This window comes from Salmo trutta, chromosome 8 (genome assembly GCF_901001165.1).
Source record: "Salmo trutta chromosome 8, fSalTru1.1, whole genome shotgun sequence".
NCBI lineage: Eukaryota > Metazoa > Chordata > Actinopteri > Salmoniformes > Salmonidae > Salmo > Salmo trutta.
In genome coordinates, this window is record NC_042964.1 from 25153127 (window position 1) to 25172861 (window position 19735).

The 19735-nt window shown below is 42.7% G+C and overlaps 2 protein-coding genes across 5 annotated transcripts in view; one reads left to right on the top strand and one right to left on the bottom strand.

Moving 5' to 3' along the window:
* The window catches only part of LOC115198582 (collagen alpha-6(IV) chain), a 201859-nt gene extending 186741 nt beyond the window's left edge, over positions 1 to 15118 (bottom strand). For all 3 annotated transcript variants that reach the window (XM_029760630.1, XM_029760632.1, XM_029760631.1), the window contains exons 1-3: positions 15020 to 15118; positions 14710 to 14846; positions 14486 to 14531 (exon numbers count right to left, since the gene is read on the bottom strand). In XM_029760630.1, the coding sequence (XP_029616490.1) occupies positions 14486 to 14531; positions 14710 to 14720 (57 nt within the window). In that variant the 5' untranslated portion in view covers positions 14721 to 14846; positions 15020 to 15118. The remainder of the gene's footprint in view (positions 1 to 14485; positions 14532 to 14709; positions 14847 to 15019) is intronic.
* Positions 15119 to 15850: 732 nt separating this feature from the next.
* The window catches only part of col4a5 (collagen, type IV, alpha 5 (Alport syndrome)), an 87857-nt gene continuing 83972 nt past the window's right edge, over positions 15851 to 19735 (top strand). For both annotated transcript variants that reach the window (XM_029760634.1, XM_029760635.1), the window contains exon 1: positions 15851 to 16179. In XM_029760634.1, the coding sequence (XP_029616494.1) occupies positions 16090 to 16179 (90 nt within the window). In that variant the 5' untranslated portion in view covers positions 15851 to 16089. The remainder of the gene's footprint in view (positions 16180 to 19735) is intronic.

Here is a 19735-nt window from a genome sequence, read left to right on the forward strand (position 1 = left end):
TTATATTAAGTTAAACTAAACGTGTTCATTCAGTATTGTTGTAATTGTCATTATTACAAATAAATAAATACATTATTTTTTTTTTTAAATCAGCCGATTAATCGGTATCTGCCTTTTTGGCCCTCCAATAATCGGTATCGGCGTTGAAAAATCATAATCGGTCGACCTCTAATTGGGACAGCTGAAAAACCCTTTTGGCACCCTTTTTTTCCTTAAGCGTGTATGGGCCCTGGTCAAAAGTAGTGCACTATAAAGGAAATAGGATGCCATTGGAGAGGCAGCCTGTGAATTACCTTATCCATCAGTGGAAAGAATAGCTCAGAGAAGAAGGTAAGGGAGGGAAGGAGGGATGAACAGAGGAGGGATGATGTAGCCGGCTGGGTGGATTACCTGGCCTGGCATGAGCTGGGGAACAAGGGATGAAATGAGACGAATAGAGGGATGGAAAAAGGGAGGGAGGAAGCTAAATTACAGGGTAAAAAGAAGGGAACACACAGAGGGAGGGTTCTACATGGCTGGTAACATTGACACAGGTCTATCAGCTGCACCATAGCGTGTCGGTGTCCCCTAAATGATGGGTTGTGTTGTGGCTGGATCCTCCTAGCTCCTAGCTTTATACAAGGCTGTATGTGGTTATAATGCTTTATTACATGCTATAAACACACACATTAACGTTTCTGAAGTCTTACCATAAGGATTATAATGCAGTCTCTCTTATTATGAGGCTAAAATGTTTGCTCTCTATAGCCAACTTTAGATATAGGGTCACAGCATTAAACCAATTGTAACTGACTTTAGTCTACCTAGGGCAAAGAAGAGAAGATTAGTTTCCCTTGCACAGGCACTTTACTTTTTATATTTGTTATGAATCGTATTATGGTGAAATTATTGAAGTAATGATGTTGTAGGAATCATAAGGATCATCAAAGCAAAGATGGAACGGATCTGTTGGTTTAGCTTAAAAACAGGCCTATAGGGGGATCTATTGTGGCCACGTAAACTATCTACTGAAACACAAAGAGAGAGAGGAAGAGAGAGAGAGAGACAAACTCTGCAGGGAGGGGTGGTGGTGCCGAGAGATAGAGAGAGAAGGGAGAAGGGGGAAAACGGCCAGAGGGTCGCTGGCATTAAGAGAGAAAAGACTAGGCATGTCCGACAAGCTAAGACAACACTTCCACCCAAAACCAAAATGGCGTCCCACCTCACTCACAAGAATAAATCAAATCAAACTTTATTTGTCACATGCGCCGAATACAACAAGTGTAGACCTTACCATGAAATGCTTACTTACAAGCCCTTAACCAACAGTGCAGTTCAAGAAGAGTTAAGATATTTACCAAATAAACTAAAGTAAAAAATAATACAAATGAACACAATAACGAGGCTATATACAGGGGGTACTGGCACCGAGTCAGAGTGTGGGGGTACAGGTTAGAGGTCATTTGTACATGCCGGTAGGGGTGAAGTGACTATGCATCGATAATAAACAGCGAGTAGCAGCAGTGTACAAAACAAATGGAGTGGGGGGGGGGGTCAATGTAATAATTGATAAATTGTTCAGCAGTCTTATGACTTGGGGGTATAAGCTGTTAAGGAGCCTTTTGGTCCTAGACTTGGTGCTCCGGTACTGCTTGCCGTGCTGTAGCGGAGAAAACAGTCTATGACTTGGGTGACTGGAGTCTCCGACAATTTTATGGGCTTTCCTCTGACACCGCCTATTATATACTGTAGGTCCTGGATTGCAGGAAGCTTGGCCCCAGTGGTGCACTGGGCCATACGCACTACCCTCTGTAGCGCCTTATGGTCAGATGCCAAGCAGTTGCCATACCAGGCGGTGATGCAACCAGTCAGGATGCTCTCGATGGTGCAGCTGTGGAACGTTTGAGGATCTGGGTCCCATGCCAAATCTTTTCAGTCTCCTGGGGGGGGGGGGGGGGGGGGGGGGGGGTTTGTTGTGCCCTCTTCACGTTTGTTGTGCCCTCTTGATGTGTTTGGACCATGATAGATCGTTGGTGATGTGGACACCAAGGAACTTGAAATTCTCGACCTGCTCCACTACAGCCCCGTTGATGTTAATGGGGGACTGTTCGGCCTGCCTTTTCCTGTAGTCCACGATCAGCTCCTTTGTCTTGCTCACATTGAGGGAGAGGTTTTTGTCCTGGCACCACACTGCCAGTTCTCTGACCTCCTCCCTATAGGCTGTCTCATTGTTATCGGTAATAAGGCCTACCACTGTTGTGTCGTCAGCAAATTTAATGATGGTGTTGGAGTCATGTTTGGCCACACCGTCGTGGGTGAACAGGGAGTACAGGAGGGGACTAAGTACACGCCCCTGAGTGGCCCCAGTGTTGAGGATCAGCATGGCAGATGTGTTGTTGCCTATCCTTAACACCTGGGGGCGGCCCGTCAGAAAGTCCAGTTTCCAGTTGCAGCGGGAGGTGTTTAGTCCCAGGGTCCTTAGCTTAGTGATGAGCTTCGTGGGTACTATGGTGTTGAACTCTGAGCTGTAGTCAATGAACAGCATTCTCACATAGGTGTTCCTTTTGTCCAGGTGGGAAAGGGCAGTGTGGAGTGCAATTGAGATTGCGTCATCTGTGGATCTGTTAGGGCGGTATGCGAATTGGAGTGGGTCTAGGGTATCCGGGAGGATGCTGTAGATGTGAGCCATGACCAGCCTTTCAAAGCACTTCATGGCTAACGACGTGAGTGCTACGGGGCGATAATCATTTAGGCAGGTTACCTTCGCTTCCTTGGGTACATGGAATATGGGGGTATGCTTGAAACATGTAGGTATTACAGACTCAGGGAGAGGTTGAAAATGTCAGTGAAGACACTTTCCAGTTGGTCCGTGCATGCTTTAAGTACACGTCCTGGTAATCCATCTGGCCTGGGCCCGTGGCTTTGTGAATGTTGACTTGTTTAAAGGTCTAGCTCACATCGGCTACCGAGAGCGTTATCACACAGTCATCCAGAACAGCTGGTGCTCTCATGCATGCTTCAGTGTTGCTTGCCTTGAAGCGAGCATAAAAGGCATTTAGCTCAACTGGTAGGCTCACGTCACCTTTTCAAAGATGCTTCAAGGGCACAGATAGATACAGGAGACAGTAAGAAGAATAACCCTTCCCTCTCTTCCCCTTTTCTCCTTATTCTAAAGTAGACAAAGTGTGATAAACAAACCTTAAGAAGAAGGAATGTTAAGCCACGACCCCCACCAATTACACGCCAGCCCTCAGCTTTTGTGTTGCGCTTAACTCTGACCTTATATTTACCTCAACCAATAAGGGGACAAGCTTACACTGTTCTATAGAGAGGTTTGATATTTGAAACGATGCCAGTGTGGGACATTCACCATGCAACCACTAGAACTACAACTGGAAGATGTATGGTTATTTCATAGGTTCTAAAGGAGAAAACATACAAACATTGCACTAACAAACAAAATATAGATGTCCAAGATCTAATGTGCTCCTATAAGTGATTTTAGATGTGATAAACACTGCTAAAAACACAAATAAAGACTGTCATCACCGTTCCACCCCGACACACATTTGTTGAATGGTCTTAACCCTCATTGTGTTTATACTGCACAGAGAGGGCATTGCAACACATTCCTGGGTCTCTGCAGGTATGACTTGTCATCCTATCCCACACACTGTCTGTTTTATAGAAGTCAGTAAAGATTCAAGACAGCAAGGGTAGCCTTTCTCATGACAGCTTTGCAAGGTCAAACTAGGGTTATCACCTTAACATTACAAACACAAAGTAGTAAATATAAGATCTGGTGGATATTCCAGTACACAATGTATTAATGACAGAGCGAGTGGAGTGTGCAATGGAACAGAGCATAAGACTAGCTATAGTTAGTGGGTATGAGTATTGGATGGGCAATCGGAGTATAGATCCATTTAGATCTATGTGTAACACAGTGCCTTCAGAAAGTATTCATATCCTTTGACTAATTCCACATTTTGTTATGTTACAGACTGAATTCAAAATTGATTTTAAAAAATTGCTCACCCATCTACACACAATACCCCATAATGACAGTGTTTTTAGAATGGTTAGCAAATTTATTGAAAATGAAATACTGATATATTTCATTTACATAAGTATTCACACCCGTGAGTCAATACTTTGTAGAAACAACTTTGGCATAGTATTTTTTTGTAAGTCTCCAAGAGCTTTGCACACCTGGATTGTAAAATATTTGCCCATTATTCTTTTTAAAATTCTTCAAGCACTGTCAAATTGAGTGTTGATCATTGCTAGACAGGCATTTTCAAGTCAAGCCATTTATTTTCAAGTCGATTTAAGTCAAAACTGTGACTAGGCCACTCAGGAACATTCAACGTCGTCTTGGTAAGCAACTCCAGTGTAGATTTGGCCTTGTGTTTAAGGTTATTGTCCTGCTGAAAGGTGAATTTGTCTCCCTGTGTCAGTTGCAAAGCAGACTGAACCAGATTTTCCTCTAGGAATTTTTGTTTGCTTATAGCTGTATTCTGTTTCTTTTTATCCTAAAAAAAAATCCCTAGTCATTGCCGATGACAAACATACCCATAACATAATGCAGCTACCACCATGCTTGAAAATATGAAGAGCGGTACTCAGTGATGCGTTGCGTTGGATTTGCCCAAAGCATAACGCTTTGTATTAAGGACAAAATGTTTTTTTGCAGTATTACTTGAGTGCCTTATGGCAAATAATAATGGCCCTGACTGTATAGTTTATAGGTCTCCTAACGCTCTCATTGTAAGGGCCTTAGGTTATATGACCTGCAAAGAAACCCAAGGAGAGGAAGAAGGAGAGAGAGAGAGAGAGAGAGAGAGAGAGAGAGAGAGAGAGAGAGAGAGACAGAGAGAGAGAGAGAGAGAGAGAGAGAGAGAGAGAGAGAGAGAGAATAATATGAGGAAGGGGCAGTTTAGAACTCCTGTGAGTGTCATATGAGAGGTACAGGAGTAGAAAGAGAGAGAGAGAGAGAGAGAGAGAGAGAGAAAGGAGCTGGACTGCAGCCCTAGGTAGCCCACCTCCATCCACCCACACAAAATAGTGAAAACAGAGAACACAAAGTCAGAACAGAGAGAGAGGGGGAGAGCGAGAGAGAGGGGGAGAGCGAGAGAGGGGGAGAGCGAGAGAGAGAGAGAGCGAGAGCGAAAGAGCGAGAGAAGGAGAGAGGGAATAGATAGAAACCTTTGCTTCTTGCATCCTCCAGACCTAAGGTATGTTCCCCTGACTGAGAGAGTGCAGCAAGACCAAGAGAGATTCATTTAATTGTTATTTATTTAACCTTTATTTAACTAGGCAAGTCAGTTAAGAACAAATTCTTATTTTCTATGATGGCCTACCAAAAGGCCATCCTGCGGGGACGAGGGCTGGGATTAAAATTTGTATAATTTTAAAATATATAAATATAGGACAAAACACACATCATGACAAGAGAGACAACACAACATAAAGAGAGACCTAAGACAACAACATAGCAAGGCAGCAACACATGACAACACGGCATGGTAGCAACACAACATGGTAGCAGCACAAAACATGGTACAAACAATATTGGGCACAGACAACAACACAAAGGGCAAGAAGGTAGAGACAACAATACATCACATAAAGCAGCCACAACTGTCAGTAAGAATGTCCATGATTGAGTCTTTGAATGAAGAGATTGAGATAAAACTGTCCAGTTTGAGTGTTTGTTACAGCTCGTTCCAGTCGCTAGCTGCAGCGAACTGAAAAGACGAGCGACCCAGGGATGTGTGTGCTTTGGGGACCTTTAACAGAATGTGACTGGCAGAACGGGTGTTGTATGTGTAGGATGAGGGCTGCAGATATCTCAGATAGGGGTAGTGAGGCCTAAGAGGGTTTTATAAAAAAGCATCAACCAGTTGGTGTTGCGACGGGTTTACAGAGATGACCAGTTTACAGAGGAGTATAGAGTGCAGTGATGTGTCCTATAAGGAGCATTGGTGGCAAATCTGATGGACAAATGGTAAAGAACATCTAGTCGCTCGAGAACACCCTTACCTGCCGATCTATAAATTAAGTCTCCGTAATCTAGTATGAGTAGGATTGTCATCTGAATCAGGGTTAGTTTGGCAACTGGGTGAAAGAGGAGCGATTACGATAGAGGAAATTAGGTCTAGATTTAACTTTAGCCGGCAGTTTTGATATGTGCTGAGAAAAGGGCAGTGTACCGTCTAAACATACTCCCAAGTACTTGTATGAGGTGACTACATCAAGCTCTAAACCCTCAGAGGTAATAATCACACCTGTGGGGAGAGGGGCATTCTTCTTACCAAACCACATGACCCTTGTTTTGGAAGTGTTCAGAACAAGGTTAAGGGTAGAGAAAGCTTGTTGGACACTAAGAAAGCTTTGTTGTAGAGCATTTAACACAAAATCAGGGGAGGGGCCAGCTGAGTATAAGACTGTATCATCTGCATTTAAATGGATGAGAGAGTTTCCTACTGCCTGAGCTATGTTGTTGATGTAAATTGAGAAGAGCGTGAGGCCTAGGATTGAGCCTTGGGGTACTCCCATGGTGATGGTGACTGTGGCTGAGACAGCGGAGATGAGGAAATGTTGGACGGGCAAGGAGGCATGGCTGAGTCAAATTGGAATCCTGACTTGATGAAGTGGTGATTAAAGAGCTCAGCCATGTGCTTCTTGTCAGTAACAACCACATCATCAACATTAAGGGACATGGGCAGCTGTGAGGAGGAAGGTTTATTCCCCAGGTCTTTAACCATTTTACAGAACTTCTAGGGGTTAGACCCACAGAGAGAGAACTGCTCCTTAAAGTAACAAACTTTGATAGCCTGAGTGCACTTATTTCTCATTTGCCTGAATGAGAGCCAGTCAGTCTGAGTATTCTATACCATATTATAGAAGCCAGTTCATGAAGGAAGGCTTTCTCATTAAAGTGTTTTAGCAAGCATCTATAACAAATCAGGACAGGTCGTTTCACTGAGCAGCCATTACGAACACAGGCTGTAAAACAGTGATCACTAAGGTCATTACAGAAAACACCAGACTGATACCTATCAGGATTATTTGTGAGGAAAACGTCAAGGAGAGTAGCCATTTCTGGGTGTTTGGAGTCATACCTTGTGGGATTGGTAATAATCTGAGAAAGATTTATGGAGTCCCATTGCTTTAGGACTTGGTCAGGTGGTTTAAGTATGTCCTGGTTTAGGTCACCTAGCAGGAAAAATTCAGACGTAGTGTAAGGAGCCAGGAGAGAGCTTAGGGCAGGTAGGGTACAGGCTGGTGCTGAGGACGATAGCACCCAGCAACAGTCAACAAAGAACTATTTGAAAGTTTAATGCTTAAAACCAGCAAATCAAATTGTTTAGGGATAGACTTGGTGTTCCTTGGTAAAGATTGCCACTCCCCCACATTTGGAAGATCTGTCTTGGCGAAAAAGGTTATAACCAGAAAGGTTAACATCAGTATTCAAAACACTCTTTCTTAACCACGTCTCAGTAATGACCAACACATCTGGATTGGAGCTGTGAACCCACACGTTCAATTTATCCATTTTAGGTAATAAGCTTCTAGTGTTAATGTGCAGAAAACCCAGGCTTTTACGAGAGCAGAAATCAGTGAAGCAGATATCAGAGCACAAGTCAGAATTGGGGCTAGCAACAGTAGATGGGCCAGGGTGTACATGCACATTTCCAGATATCATCAACAGTAATACAATCAAGGCACGGCATAGGACAGGGAGAGCTCTGCAGTGCTGATTTATGACATCTGAATGTGCATCAGATGAAAACAAGATCATATTGTGCAGCAATTTCATCAGGTAACATAAACACCGGATCACACACACACACACACACACACACACACACACACACACACACACACACACACACACACACACACACACACACAAGGGTCCACAGGATACTGCCTACTGCCTACGCTTTGGCTTTTCCATTTCAAAACAGATTTGGTTTTCAAATTTTTTTGTATATATATATATATATATATATATATATATTTATTTTTTTTTAAATATATTTTCCTTCTTTATTATTTTCACTTAACCCTGCAACCCATATTTTTTTAAACCGTTTTTTTTTTACCACTTTGAACATTCAGATATTCATGTTTTTAGGAAGTCACCGCTAAGAACTGAACTTTCCTAAATAGCTGTTCCGAGCACATAAATGTCTCCTATTTTGTTTAACCCCAAGGAGCATATATTAACCCTCAATAAAACCTGTGACTATCTCAACCATCAAAAGGTCATTTATACTTAGGTCTGTAAGTGTTACCTCTGGCACTTTTTACCCTTCACTGAAATATATACACACACACACACACACACACACACACACACACACACACACACACACACACACACACACACGCCATTGGGCACCTACAGCCTTCTATTGCATTCCACCCCCTTGGGCCATGCATATCCACACAGGGAGGAGGAGAGGGTGAGGAGAGTGTGGGGGTAGGGGTAGGGGTAGGAACCACAAATCAAAAGTGATCAGTTGTCTCACTTAGTGGAGGAATGTTCTACACTCGTAGAAAAAAGTGTTCCAAAATAGTTATTCGGCCTCTGAAAGGGTTCTACATGGAACCCAAAAGGGTTCTACATAGAACCAAAAGGGTTCAACCTGGAAACAAAAGGGTTCTACCTGCAACCAGAAAGGGTTCTTCAAAGGGTTCTCCTATTGGGGTCAGCCGAAGAACCCTTTAAGGTTCTAGACAGCACTTCTTTTTTGTAAGTGTAGAGGTGACACCTGCGGAGAGGAAGAGATCCCGACATGTTCTGCCAGGCAGCGAATTCCACCCAAGAGCGAGGGAGGGAGGGATAAGAGGGAGGGATGAAAGAAAGGAGGAGGGGGGGATGAGATAGAGGACAAAAGTGTCAACGTAAACATTCAGATGAAGAGTAGAAGAGGGCTGGACATGCACATGCACACCCACAAACACACTCCGTGACTCCCTGTGTCTTTAACAAGACACAGAATATACACATCTGCCTGTTGGAACTATTCCCCGGAGACAAACTCTCAACAACTTCCCTCATATCATCTGAGTAATTTAATTCCTAACAACAATGCCTAACAACATGACGGATGGACGTGTAAACAGATCAATAGAAATATAAACTCCCAATTCAAAGGAATTACAATTGAAGGTTTTATGAAGCCTTTATAAACCCTTCTTAAGACCTTCATAGATGCTTCATGAGTCATTCATAACCAAATGTCATACTATAGGTTGTAAGTGCCACATGTTCAGTAAGGACCCAAGAAGTAAAAGTGACAATCTATCTACAGATAGAGCATATCAATATTTGGCTCACCTATCATTGTTGATGTGGCCATGACGTGTCTGAGATATCTCCTATCTATTTGAAGAGAACTGGGAAGATAGCCAGACTGACGCTATCTGACAAACTCCCCATTCTATTTGTCTCCTTTAGAAAACTCTCACTACTAAATATCTTTCTATGACATTCTGAGCAGTGCAGGGATGAACTCTCGTTTTCACTCAAACTCCCTAGATGCCACTTTCTGCAGTTTTTTTCTTCTTTTTTCCCTGTTCCTCCTGTCATGTAAACCTAGGCTTAATCTCACCCTCCTCCACCGCTCCTCTCCTTTCTTCACGTGTGTGTGAAAAACAGTTTGCCATCAGCTGTGTCAGACATCAGTCCAGCACTTCCTCCGTGGAGTGTTCATAGACTGACGTGATGTTCTGTTTTCAGACTGAAGAATTTTGTACCCATCTATCAAACTGTTAATTTAGGGGCGAATCCAAACTTCCACTCAAAATGAATTTAGGCTGATCAAAGTCTGATTTGGCTTGTTTGAACAGAAGTGTGTGACTGTGAAGACACTGTGTGAGTGTGTCAGTGTTGGTCTGGTATCTCCAAACCCTGTGGATAGGGGTGTGATAAAGACATGTTATCTGTCTGCAGTAGCAGGGAGAGAGACGGACGGATAGGGGAGAGGGATGAGAGAGAGGGGGGGAAAGAAGAGGAGAGAAATAAAGAGAGAGAGTGCAAGAGAGAGAGCACGAGAGACAGAGAGAGAGAGAGAGAGACTCCTTACACGAGCCACCTCTCTCTGAGATACAGTAGAGTTGTTGAACGTGTAACCCCTTTGCTATCTCTGGCTAGTCTGGTTAACCACATAAACTCCTCTAACCACACACACACACACACACACACACACACACACAGGATCTCTGGACCTCTTCCAGACCATACCTACCACAAAACTGTTACCATGGAGATGCCCACTGTCCCACTATTTAGAGGACCACCCAATGAAGTCATCCATCACTCACTCAGGCCACACTCTCCAGGACAACAAAGAAGTAGGAGGTTGGACTAATGGATTGACTTACGCTTGATAACCTGACCACCATTGAGGGTGGTGATACAACAGCCAGGTCACCCGTGATACAAGTCAGTATTCAACGTCCGTCCATGTCTGAGGACGTCGGGAGATGACGTGGGAACTGGCCGCTAGGGTCAAGAGTGAGCATTGTTACCTTCAAGTAGTTTCAGTTTTACTAGGTCGTTGTGGAAGGGGATGGCGGATGGGCATAAGCATCTGCCTCTGATTCTAGATGTTGCAAGTTCTAAAGCCTAACCCAAGCCTTAAACATGACCTCAATCATTCTGAGTTAATGCCTAACCTAAAGATTTTGGAGTTAATGCCTGAACTTAACCCTAACTTTAACTAAGATGACTCAGTTGAAAATAAGGGATATAGGGAGGGACCTTTTAAATAATTCATCATCATTAACTAACCACAATAATAATAATTCTCAAGTGGAACCACCATGACCAGACGGACTGGGCAAAAGCCCAAAGACAGAAAAACAATACTTATGTACAGTGGCAAGAAAAAGTATGTGAACCCATTGGAATTACCTGGATTTCTGCATAGATTGGTCATAACATTTTATCTGATCTTCATCTAAGTCACAACAATAGACAAACACTAATTAAACTAATAACACACAAACAAGTATACGTTTTCAGGTCTTTCTTGAACACACCGTGTAAACATTCACAGTGCAGGGTGGGAAAAGTATGTGAACCCTTAGATTTAATAACTGGTTTGGCAGCAATAACCTCAACCAAACATTTTCTGTAGTTGCCGATCAGACCTGCACAACGGTCAGGAGGAATTTTGGAACATTCCTCTTTCCAAAACTGTTTCAGTTCAGCAATATTGTCACGCCCTGACCAGGTGAACTCTTCTATTTTGGTCAGGGTGTGGCATTTCTATAGTTTATTTTCTATGTTTTTGGTATAGCCTTGCTTTGGGGCGTAATTCTATGTTGGGTTCTGTTGATTCCCAATCAGAGACAGCTGTCGCTAGTTGACTCTGATTGGGGAATCATATTTAAGTTCCTTTTCCCCCCACGATGTTTGTGGGTTGTTGTCTCTTTGTTTTGAGCACGTAACGTATCGACAGTTTTCTTGATTTTGTGTACATGTTTAATTCCAGTGTGTTCAATAAACATGTGTTCGCTCCCAGCTGCGTTTTGGTCCGCTTCCTCGTCACCAGGCGACGATCGTTACAAATATTCTTGGGATGTCTGGTGTGAACTGCTCTCTTGAGGTCATGCCACAGCATCTCAATCGGGTTGAGGTCAGGACTCTGACTGGGCCACTCCAAAAGGCGTATTTTCTTCTGTTGAAGCCATTCTGTTGTAGATTTACTTCTGTGTTTTGGGTTGTTGTCCTGTTGCATCAACCAACTTCTGTTGAGCTTCAATTGGCAGCCAGATAGCCTTACATTCTCCTGCAAAATGTCTTGATAACCTTGGGAATTCATTTTTCCGTCGATCGTAGCAAGCTCTCCAGGCTCTGAGACCCCAAACCATGATGCTCCCTCCACCATACTTTACAGTTGGGATGAGGCTTTGATGTTGGTGTGCTGTGCCTTTTTTTCTCCACACATAGTGTTGTGTGTTCCTTCCAAACAACTAAACTTTAGTTTCATCTGTCCACAGAATATTTTGCCAGTAGCGCTCACTGTGGAACATCCAGGTGCTCTTTAACGAACCTCAGACGTGCAGCAATGTTTTTTTTAGACAGCAGTGTCTTCTTCCGTGGTGTCCTCACATGAAATCATTCTTGTTTAATGTTTATCGTATCGCAGACTCGTCAACAGAGATGTTAGCATGTTCCAGAGGTTTCTGTAAGTCTTTAGCTGACACTCTAGGATTCTTAACCTCATTGAGCATTCTGCGCTGTGCTCTTGCAGTCATCTTTGCAGCACGGCTACTCCTAGGGAGAGTAGCAACAGTGCTGAACTTTCTCCATTTATAGATAATTTGTCTTACCGTGTACTGATGAACATCAAGGCTTTTAGAGATACTTTTGTAACCCTTTCCAGCTTCATGTGAGTCAACAATGCTTGATCATAGGTCTTCTGAGATCTCTTTTGTTCAAGGCATGGTTCACATCAGGCAATGCTTCTTGTGAATAGCAAGAGAGTTTTTTTTATAGGGCAGGGCAGCTCTAACCATCATCTCCAATCTCATCTCATTAATTGGACTCCAGGTTAGCTGACTCCTGACTCCAATTAGCTTTTGGAGAAGTCATTAGCCTAGGGGTTCACATACCTTTTCCAACCTACACTGTGAATGTTTAAATGATGTATTCAATATAGACAAGAAAAATACAATACTTTGTGTGTTGTTAGTTTAAGCACACTGTGTTTGTCTATTGTTGTGACTTAGATGAAGATCAGTTCAAATTGTATAACCAATTTATGCAGAAATCTACGTAATTCCAACGGGTTCACATACTTTTTCTTGCTAATGTATCTACCCTTTCAGCTGCTTGTAGTGACACACACACACACGCACACGCACACAAGCACACACACACACACACACACACACACACACAGACACACACACAATCCATGTATTAAGCCTTTCAGCCTCTTAAGCGATATGATCTGTACACAGCCTGCAAGTATCTCGCAAACAACATGTTTTTTTCTTTAGAATACACCGTTTCGATCATGCAGGGTGTAGTTCGGCTAAATACTCTTGCATGAAGAGGAAGTCTGCTTGGGACCGGTAGACTTGGTTAGTTCACAGAGCAACCATCACCTAGGCTTTAACTCATGAGGTCAATTCTCCCTTAGCTACAATGGTTTCTTGGAATGTGTGTGTCTCAGTCTTAGTACAAAGACTAGGGCATCAAGAGTTCATTTTGTAATCAAACTTTCATAGAAAGTTGCTTGTAAATTTTGTATGTGTTGATGAACGACCAGTAAATCAGATGAATGAATTTCTAAGAACGTGTAAACTATGACTTTAAAACGAGCCTACAATCATTATATCCGCTATAATCATCATTAAACCCTGATAACATTACCATACAAATTTGGCAGCACAAAAATCAAGGGAATATGGCAATACTGATGGCTACATACTATTGTTGAAAGTATGCAGTAAGTACGAACTTCACATCGGAATGTTCTTGAGCACAATTATTACAATGACATGTAGGCCTACACCGTACAGTGAAGGAATTGGTCTCAGGTGTGGCTGGAGTCACGGGTAGTCTTAATGAGGTTTTGAATATTCATAAGAGGCGGGGTTTGGATCTTTCACGAATTTGAGCGGGCCTACCAAATATGCAGTGATATATTCCGTCCCAATTCTGCCTGTACAGACAGCATAAAAAATGATTCAATAAATACTATTGTTGTAACTCATTCATGGGGATAAATACTTACGTTTAAACTTTGTAAATTATTTTAAAATGAGAACTATAATAATAGTAACAATTCCATCTCTACTGTCACTGTGTGATGTTGAAATAATGACTACTTCCAAATGTGTAAAACTCAAATTATGCATGAAAAGTCAGTCAGGAATGTGACTGGTGGTCTCTTGTAAATCAGCGTTCAAAAGTATACAGACAGTGTCCAATAAACACAAGACAAATATTTAAATTCCCCCCAAAAGAGGATGGGTGATTCTCTGAGAAGGCATTACCCAATGAATCCAGCATAAACCAGGCACACTGTGCAATGTCATAGACAAAACTGCAGTGAGCGACAAAACTACACTGTGCGTGAATATGTTGTGAATTATTTACAATAATAATAACAAAAAACTTTCTTCACATGTCTATATATATTTTTAAATACATGTACAAGATGCAAGCGCCTGATACAAGCATTTGAAATAGCCTACATATAGCCCAAGGATACAGAATGTATGTAGTGAGAGAGCACCCCACTCCGCGCAATAGAGCTATGCATGTCCGTTAGTCTACACCGAGCCTGGTCATGCATGCTATTGTTTGCCACAATGTTGCCCTAAATTCTACATCTCAGGCTTGCAATGCAGCTATAGAAGAAGAAGAAAAACGTCAAGGCTGTAGCCGCATAATTGGTTTGAAGATTATTATACATGCGCACACTTGATTCGAGAGGCACTAGAAGTTGAGGAAACACATCGCACTTACCCCGAGTGTCGCTTCTACAGCCCAGCTGACAGCGAGTACACAAATCCTATAAAATAAATAAACAATTATATATTCGTCTGGCTTTTCAAATAATCCAATTCGCAGGCCTAATAACTTTGTAAGAAAGTATTCGCTCTATATAGTTGGCTACACAGAACAGCTGATAAGCAATGTCAAACTATACCACTATGGCAACATATAATTTGTAGCTAAAATAAACGCACCAGAATTTCATTTTGAATCGGACTGGAAGAGAAAACTCAGGTAGTTTTCCTGTAGCGCTCCCCCAGTCCCGTCTTCCCTCCTAGCCGCCGCTACAAGTGCCTAGACGAGCTCATTGAAGAATCCAAAAAAAGCGTCTCTGTTTCGGGAAATACGAGAAGCAAGAAGAGAGAGAGAGAGCTAAAAGCAGTGCAATTTCAAAAAAAGGGGAAAGAATCACGCACCAAACGGTTATTTTCGTTAGCACTAGTTCAAATAGTTAGGTCATTCCGTCGGTTTGCGCTATAAATAATAAGGAAAGTTAAAACTCACCAAAGCTCAAGTTGTGAAAACGTTCGTCCCCTGCCGGACTTGTTTCACGCACCGCAGCTACTTCGCAGTGCATGAGAGCAGAGAAGAGAGGTGGGGCTTAGCCATGCCACTCATATTCCATAGCCTACCTTTACCCGCTGGTTACCACTTTAACGCACACGTTAGAAAGCACCATTAGCTCACACGTTCGCTACTCGAACAAAGTGATTACAAGCAAATGAGATGTTCTTTTGATGTTTCAATTCGATTAAACAGGAGATCGAATATACATTTTCGTGTGACAGGCTATGGATGTTGAACGGTGGATGCTGAAAACACGTGTGATACCTTGAGTTTATATCTTGGGTTCGGTTGCTTTTGTAGGCCTAAAGATGTTCAAACTGCACTATTCAACTGCAAAAGAGGAGAAAAAATGAATGAATAACTTATCACTCGTCAAGAAAGGGTGATCTTTTTGGAATTGTCGACATAATCCCCTATGTTCCCTGATCTTTCAAAAAAGGCCCCAAGTATTCCCCTAAACCAGTATGGTAATGACATGCAACATGTTAGGATGACATTTTAAAATGTCAAATAAATATTTGAGCCTAGGTAAAAACAGATTATTGTAGCCTGAGGCAACGAAAAATTGCCCTACACTGGTGAGTGTATGTTTGCCACCGTAAAAAAAGAAAAAAGGCCTACACCGAAATATAACTACTTATTAGTTGTATATCTTAGCATACAAAAAAAACAATCTTTGTTTTTTTGTTTGGTTTGTTTAAAAGTTCTGGGATATTGCATACTATATCGCACACAAGACCTGTTGAAGCAAGTGTCAGGGGCATGCGCATTGATCCAAAGTAGATCCGGCTGTAGCAGGTTGGCAAGTCGATAGAGTCAGTCAGGGGTTTGCAGAAGGGAACGGTCCCACGACTGGAAACAACAATCTGTCTACTGCGTTCTGAAAACTATTCTGTTCTATCGCCGAGTTAGCAGAACATTATGACAATTCTCTGATGTGTTTTTTTTTTTTTTTTGGTAGAATTTGTCAATGTTTAGTTGAGGCAGAATTGTTTTAAAAACAAAAAATGAATAAAAACTTGAAGAGTCTGCGAAATCTCGCGGTGGGGTTGGTGCTCGTAACTCTGTGTATCGTGGTCCAGGAGTCGGAATCAGCGGTGAGTAGCCAGCCTACAATTTACTTTCACACACTTGTCGATGTATTTCGAATGAAATCGAGCAAATTCAAACAGTTAAAACAGCGACAGGTTGCTTCAAACGGGCCGGACTCCAAACCCACCCGCGTCTTGTTGGCGAAAGTGTATAAGTAGAGGGGATACTTTATAACAAGTGTTCATTTTCTGCCCCCCCGGTCTAATAATAAGTCTCATGTTCTAGCCTACTTTTACCAAAATGTGTTTTCAACTTTTAGTGCATGAATAATTATACTAATTATATATTTACACGGATGGTCCGTGCGTTATTATAGCGTTATTGCACAGTTACGAACAAGCTCCATTCCAGGGACCGCGTTCGTTTTGTAGTTGTTCAAGAGTTCTGAGGGAAGGAGTGCGGGCCACGGGAGCCCGGCTGTAGCTCGCGGGCATACATTTTTTTCTAGATCTGTTCTGCACCGGCCGACATGTAAGAAGCATGTCGCACTGTGTCTTTTCCTACTTTTTTGTCCGTTAATGTCAGTGGAAAAGATTTTCTTGCAAGAAATGTGTGTCCTCCTTATAGAGTGGACACTGTTACAATGCGCACAGTTGCGATGATGTAGCCTGTTTCTTTTGTATTTTTTTTGGTGCCATTTAAATGGAACTTTGACAAGAACATTGCAAGTCAAGAGAATGGGTGTTTTGCATTGCTTGTTAAAAAGTGAGAGTTAACATTATCCGCTGTCACTGCGTATTGGGGCGCATCACATCACAGATGATGTCCAAGGTTACAACATCTGAATGTTTTACCCTCAAAACTCTTCCATGTCACAGGTACTCAATGAATGCACGTGATATTAAACAACAACCTATTTCACATGACACAAAGTTGACATTAAAGGGACTCAAATTAAAAGTTAATTTATACAATTGATTTATTCATCAGGTAGTAGTATGCATCAGTATTTCTATTTAGTCAAAAACAATATTAATAGTCATTAATTCATTGGTCATTTGATCATCATTAACATAAATTATCAAATGCTCTTCACAGTGAGTATGCAGTGAGCTTTGTTTATTTTACACGTGGAAAAAGTGACAAAATAACTTTTTTTTCAATTCAATCAATGCATAAATGCATTTCAACGAGACAGTGACACTCAGGGAGTAAAAATCAACATGCAGACATTCTCTCTCTCTCTATCCTCTCTTTCTCTCTCTCTCTCTCTCTCTCTCTCTCTCTCTCTCTCTCTCTTGCCCCCTCTCTCTCATCAGAAATCAAAGTATAACAGTACTTTACTATCCTACGGAAATGAATATCCTATTTCATTCATATTGATAACACTCATTGCTCACTGCACTCACAAAGTCAGACACAACTGGCGCTGCACCCTTGCAGTGGAGAGAGTGAACTGAACTAGCCTTCTCAGGCGAGATACCGAGGTGTGGCTAGCTGTCAGAGCTACAGGCAGAACAGAGACAGCTCACCCTACAGTACTACCGTAGACTACAGTAATAAGCTATTCAACGAACCACTGGCACGGGATAATAAATCGCCAGCTTATGGTTAAGTTTAGTACTGAGGTTATGTTTAATTAGGGCCAATCTGACTCTTGATCTGTGGTTAAGGCGTGACGTCCGAGCGCCTTTCACTTCCCAGAGTGTCATTGTCGTCACGGCGTTTCAAACAGAGGTGGAAGGAATGATGGACTCTTCCCTGTGCTCTGATTGGAGAGAGAGTTCCACTGTCCCTCTGGAATGCGCTTTATGTAGGGGACGGACCGCCCCCTTTGAGACTCCCATAAGATGAGGTGAAGAGAGAGAGAGCGGTAAAAGGAGGGAATAAAGACAGGGAGGGAGGAGAGACGCAAAGAGTTAATGAGGGAGATAGAAATAACTCGGGGATGAGGAAAGATAAGAGAAGACGGGAATGGAACAGACAGGGAATATAGAGGAGGAGATGCAAGGAGTGGTGAAGGAAGAGTAGAAGTAGAAAGCTCCGGAAGAAAAGAGGGACAGCTTTGTCACCTTGCCAGAGAAGACTGACGTGTGCGCTGTGTCTTTGGTGAGCATGTGGAATCCTATGTCTATTCACAGTGCAGGAGAAAGAGTGTGAGGGAGAAAGGGAGAGAGAGGGGGGGGAGAGAGAGATGGAAGGAGAGAGAGAGAGAGAGAGATGCTAGGGAAGAGAGAAGGAGAGGAAGGGAGATGAGAGAAATTGACTTCAGCCAAGTCTGGCCTCCCTATATCTACTTACTGTAAGAGCTAAATGTGTTTGGCAGCAGGCGGGCATCTCAGTGGGAACGACTGGACCATTAGAGTTCTCTCCTCTACGTGTGGACCAACTGACTTATTTCTGCATGTAGTGTCCTCAGAGCTTTTTTTCCCCTCCGTGTGTGATATAAGAAGAGTTGGGTTGCATCCCAAATGGCACCCTATTCCCTATAGGGCCCTGGTCAAATGTAGTGCACTATATAGCGACTAGGGTCAGTGTGTAATATAAGAAGAGATACGTACGTTCAGGGTAGTTCCTACCCAGGCCCTAGTTAAAAGTCGTGCACTATGTAGGGAATAAGGCGCCGTTTGGGACACAGCCTAAATGAAAGCTCAGCTCACCATGCAGGCTATAGAAGTTCAATGCATACTGAAAAGTAGGTGTTTTGATGGTTTTTGGTGGAGGTTATTATATGAAGAACGTTGTTCCTATAGAAATGCCCACATGTGACTTTTGAACACACCCTTGTTCCCTCTCTTTCTCTCTTCCGAAGTCACTCCCATTGGGTTCCCTTGGAATTCCCATTCCGCTCTCAGCGTTCCCAAATCCCACGTCCCTCAATGTGGCCCTCTGGTGGAGGGTGTGTGTATTGGTCATCTGACCTGGAATTCATACACTGTGTGGTGACTGAATTTGCTTTGGAATTCTGGAAATTGGATTAGTGTAGCTACGCCCCCCCCCCCCCTCTTTTCTCTCTCGTTCTCTCTCTCTCTCTCTCTCAGTCTCTGTCCCTCTCTCTTACTCTTTAGCTCCCTCCCTCCCCCCTTTTCTCTCCACGGCACTACCTTTCCTCTTTAATATGTTTTCCATGATCCAAATCAGTGTCTATTGTGAGGCTTTGTAAATAGTATGCTTATTGTTATTTTGTATATTGTTCATTCTCTAGTAATAACAGACTCATTCCATACATTGCTGTTTCCTGGTTTAGTCATTGGTAGCCCATGCTCTTATATGAGTTTGTATGGATGGCCATCTCCAGTCTTCAGCTGTAATCTATACCATAGCAGTCTGCTTTGAACCTGTCATAGCCGAGAGCACCTCTATTCCCCATTCCTTCAAAGTGCACAGGGGTGTGAATAATGAGGGAACAGGGAGCACACACACACTTCTGAGGTGACCCCTGTCACAGGTGGAGTTAGTGTAGTGTAGCCTCTCTCTCTCTCTCTCTCTCTCTCTCTCGCTCCCTGTCTCCCTGTCTTCCTCTCTCTCTCGCTCCCTGTCTTCCTCTCTCTCTCTCTCTCTCTCCTCTCTCTTCTCTCTCTCTCCTCTCTCCTCTCTCTCTCTCTCTCTCTCTCTCTCTCT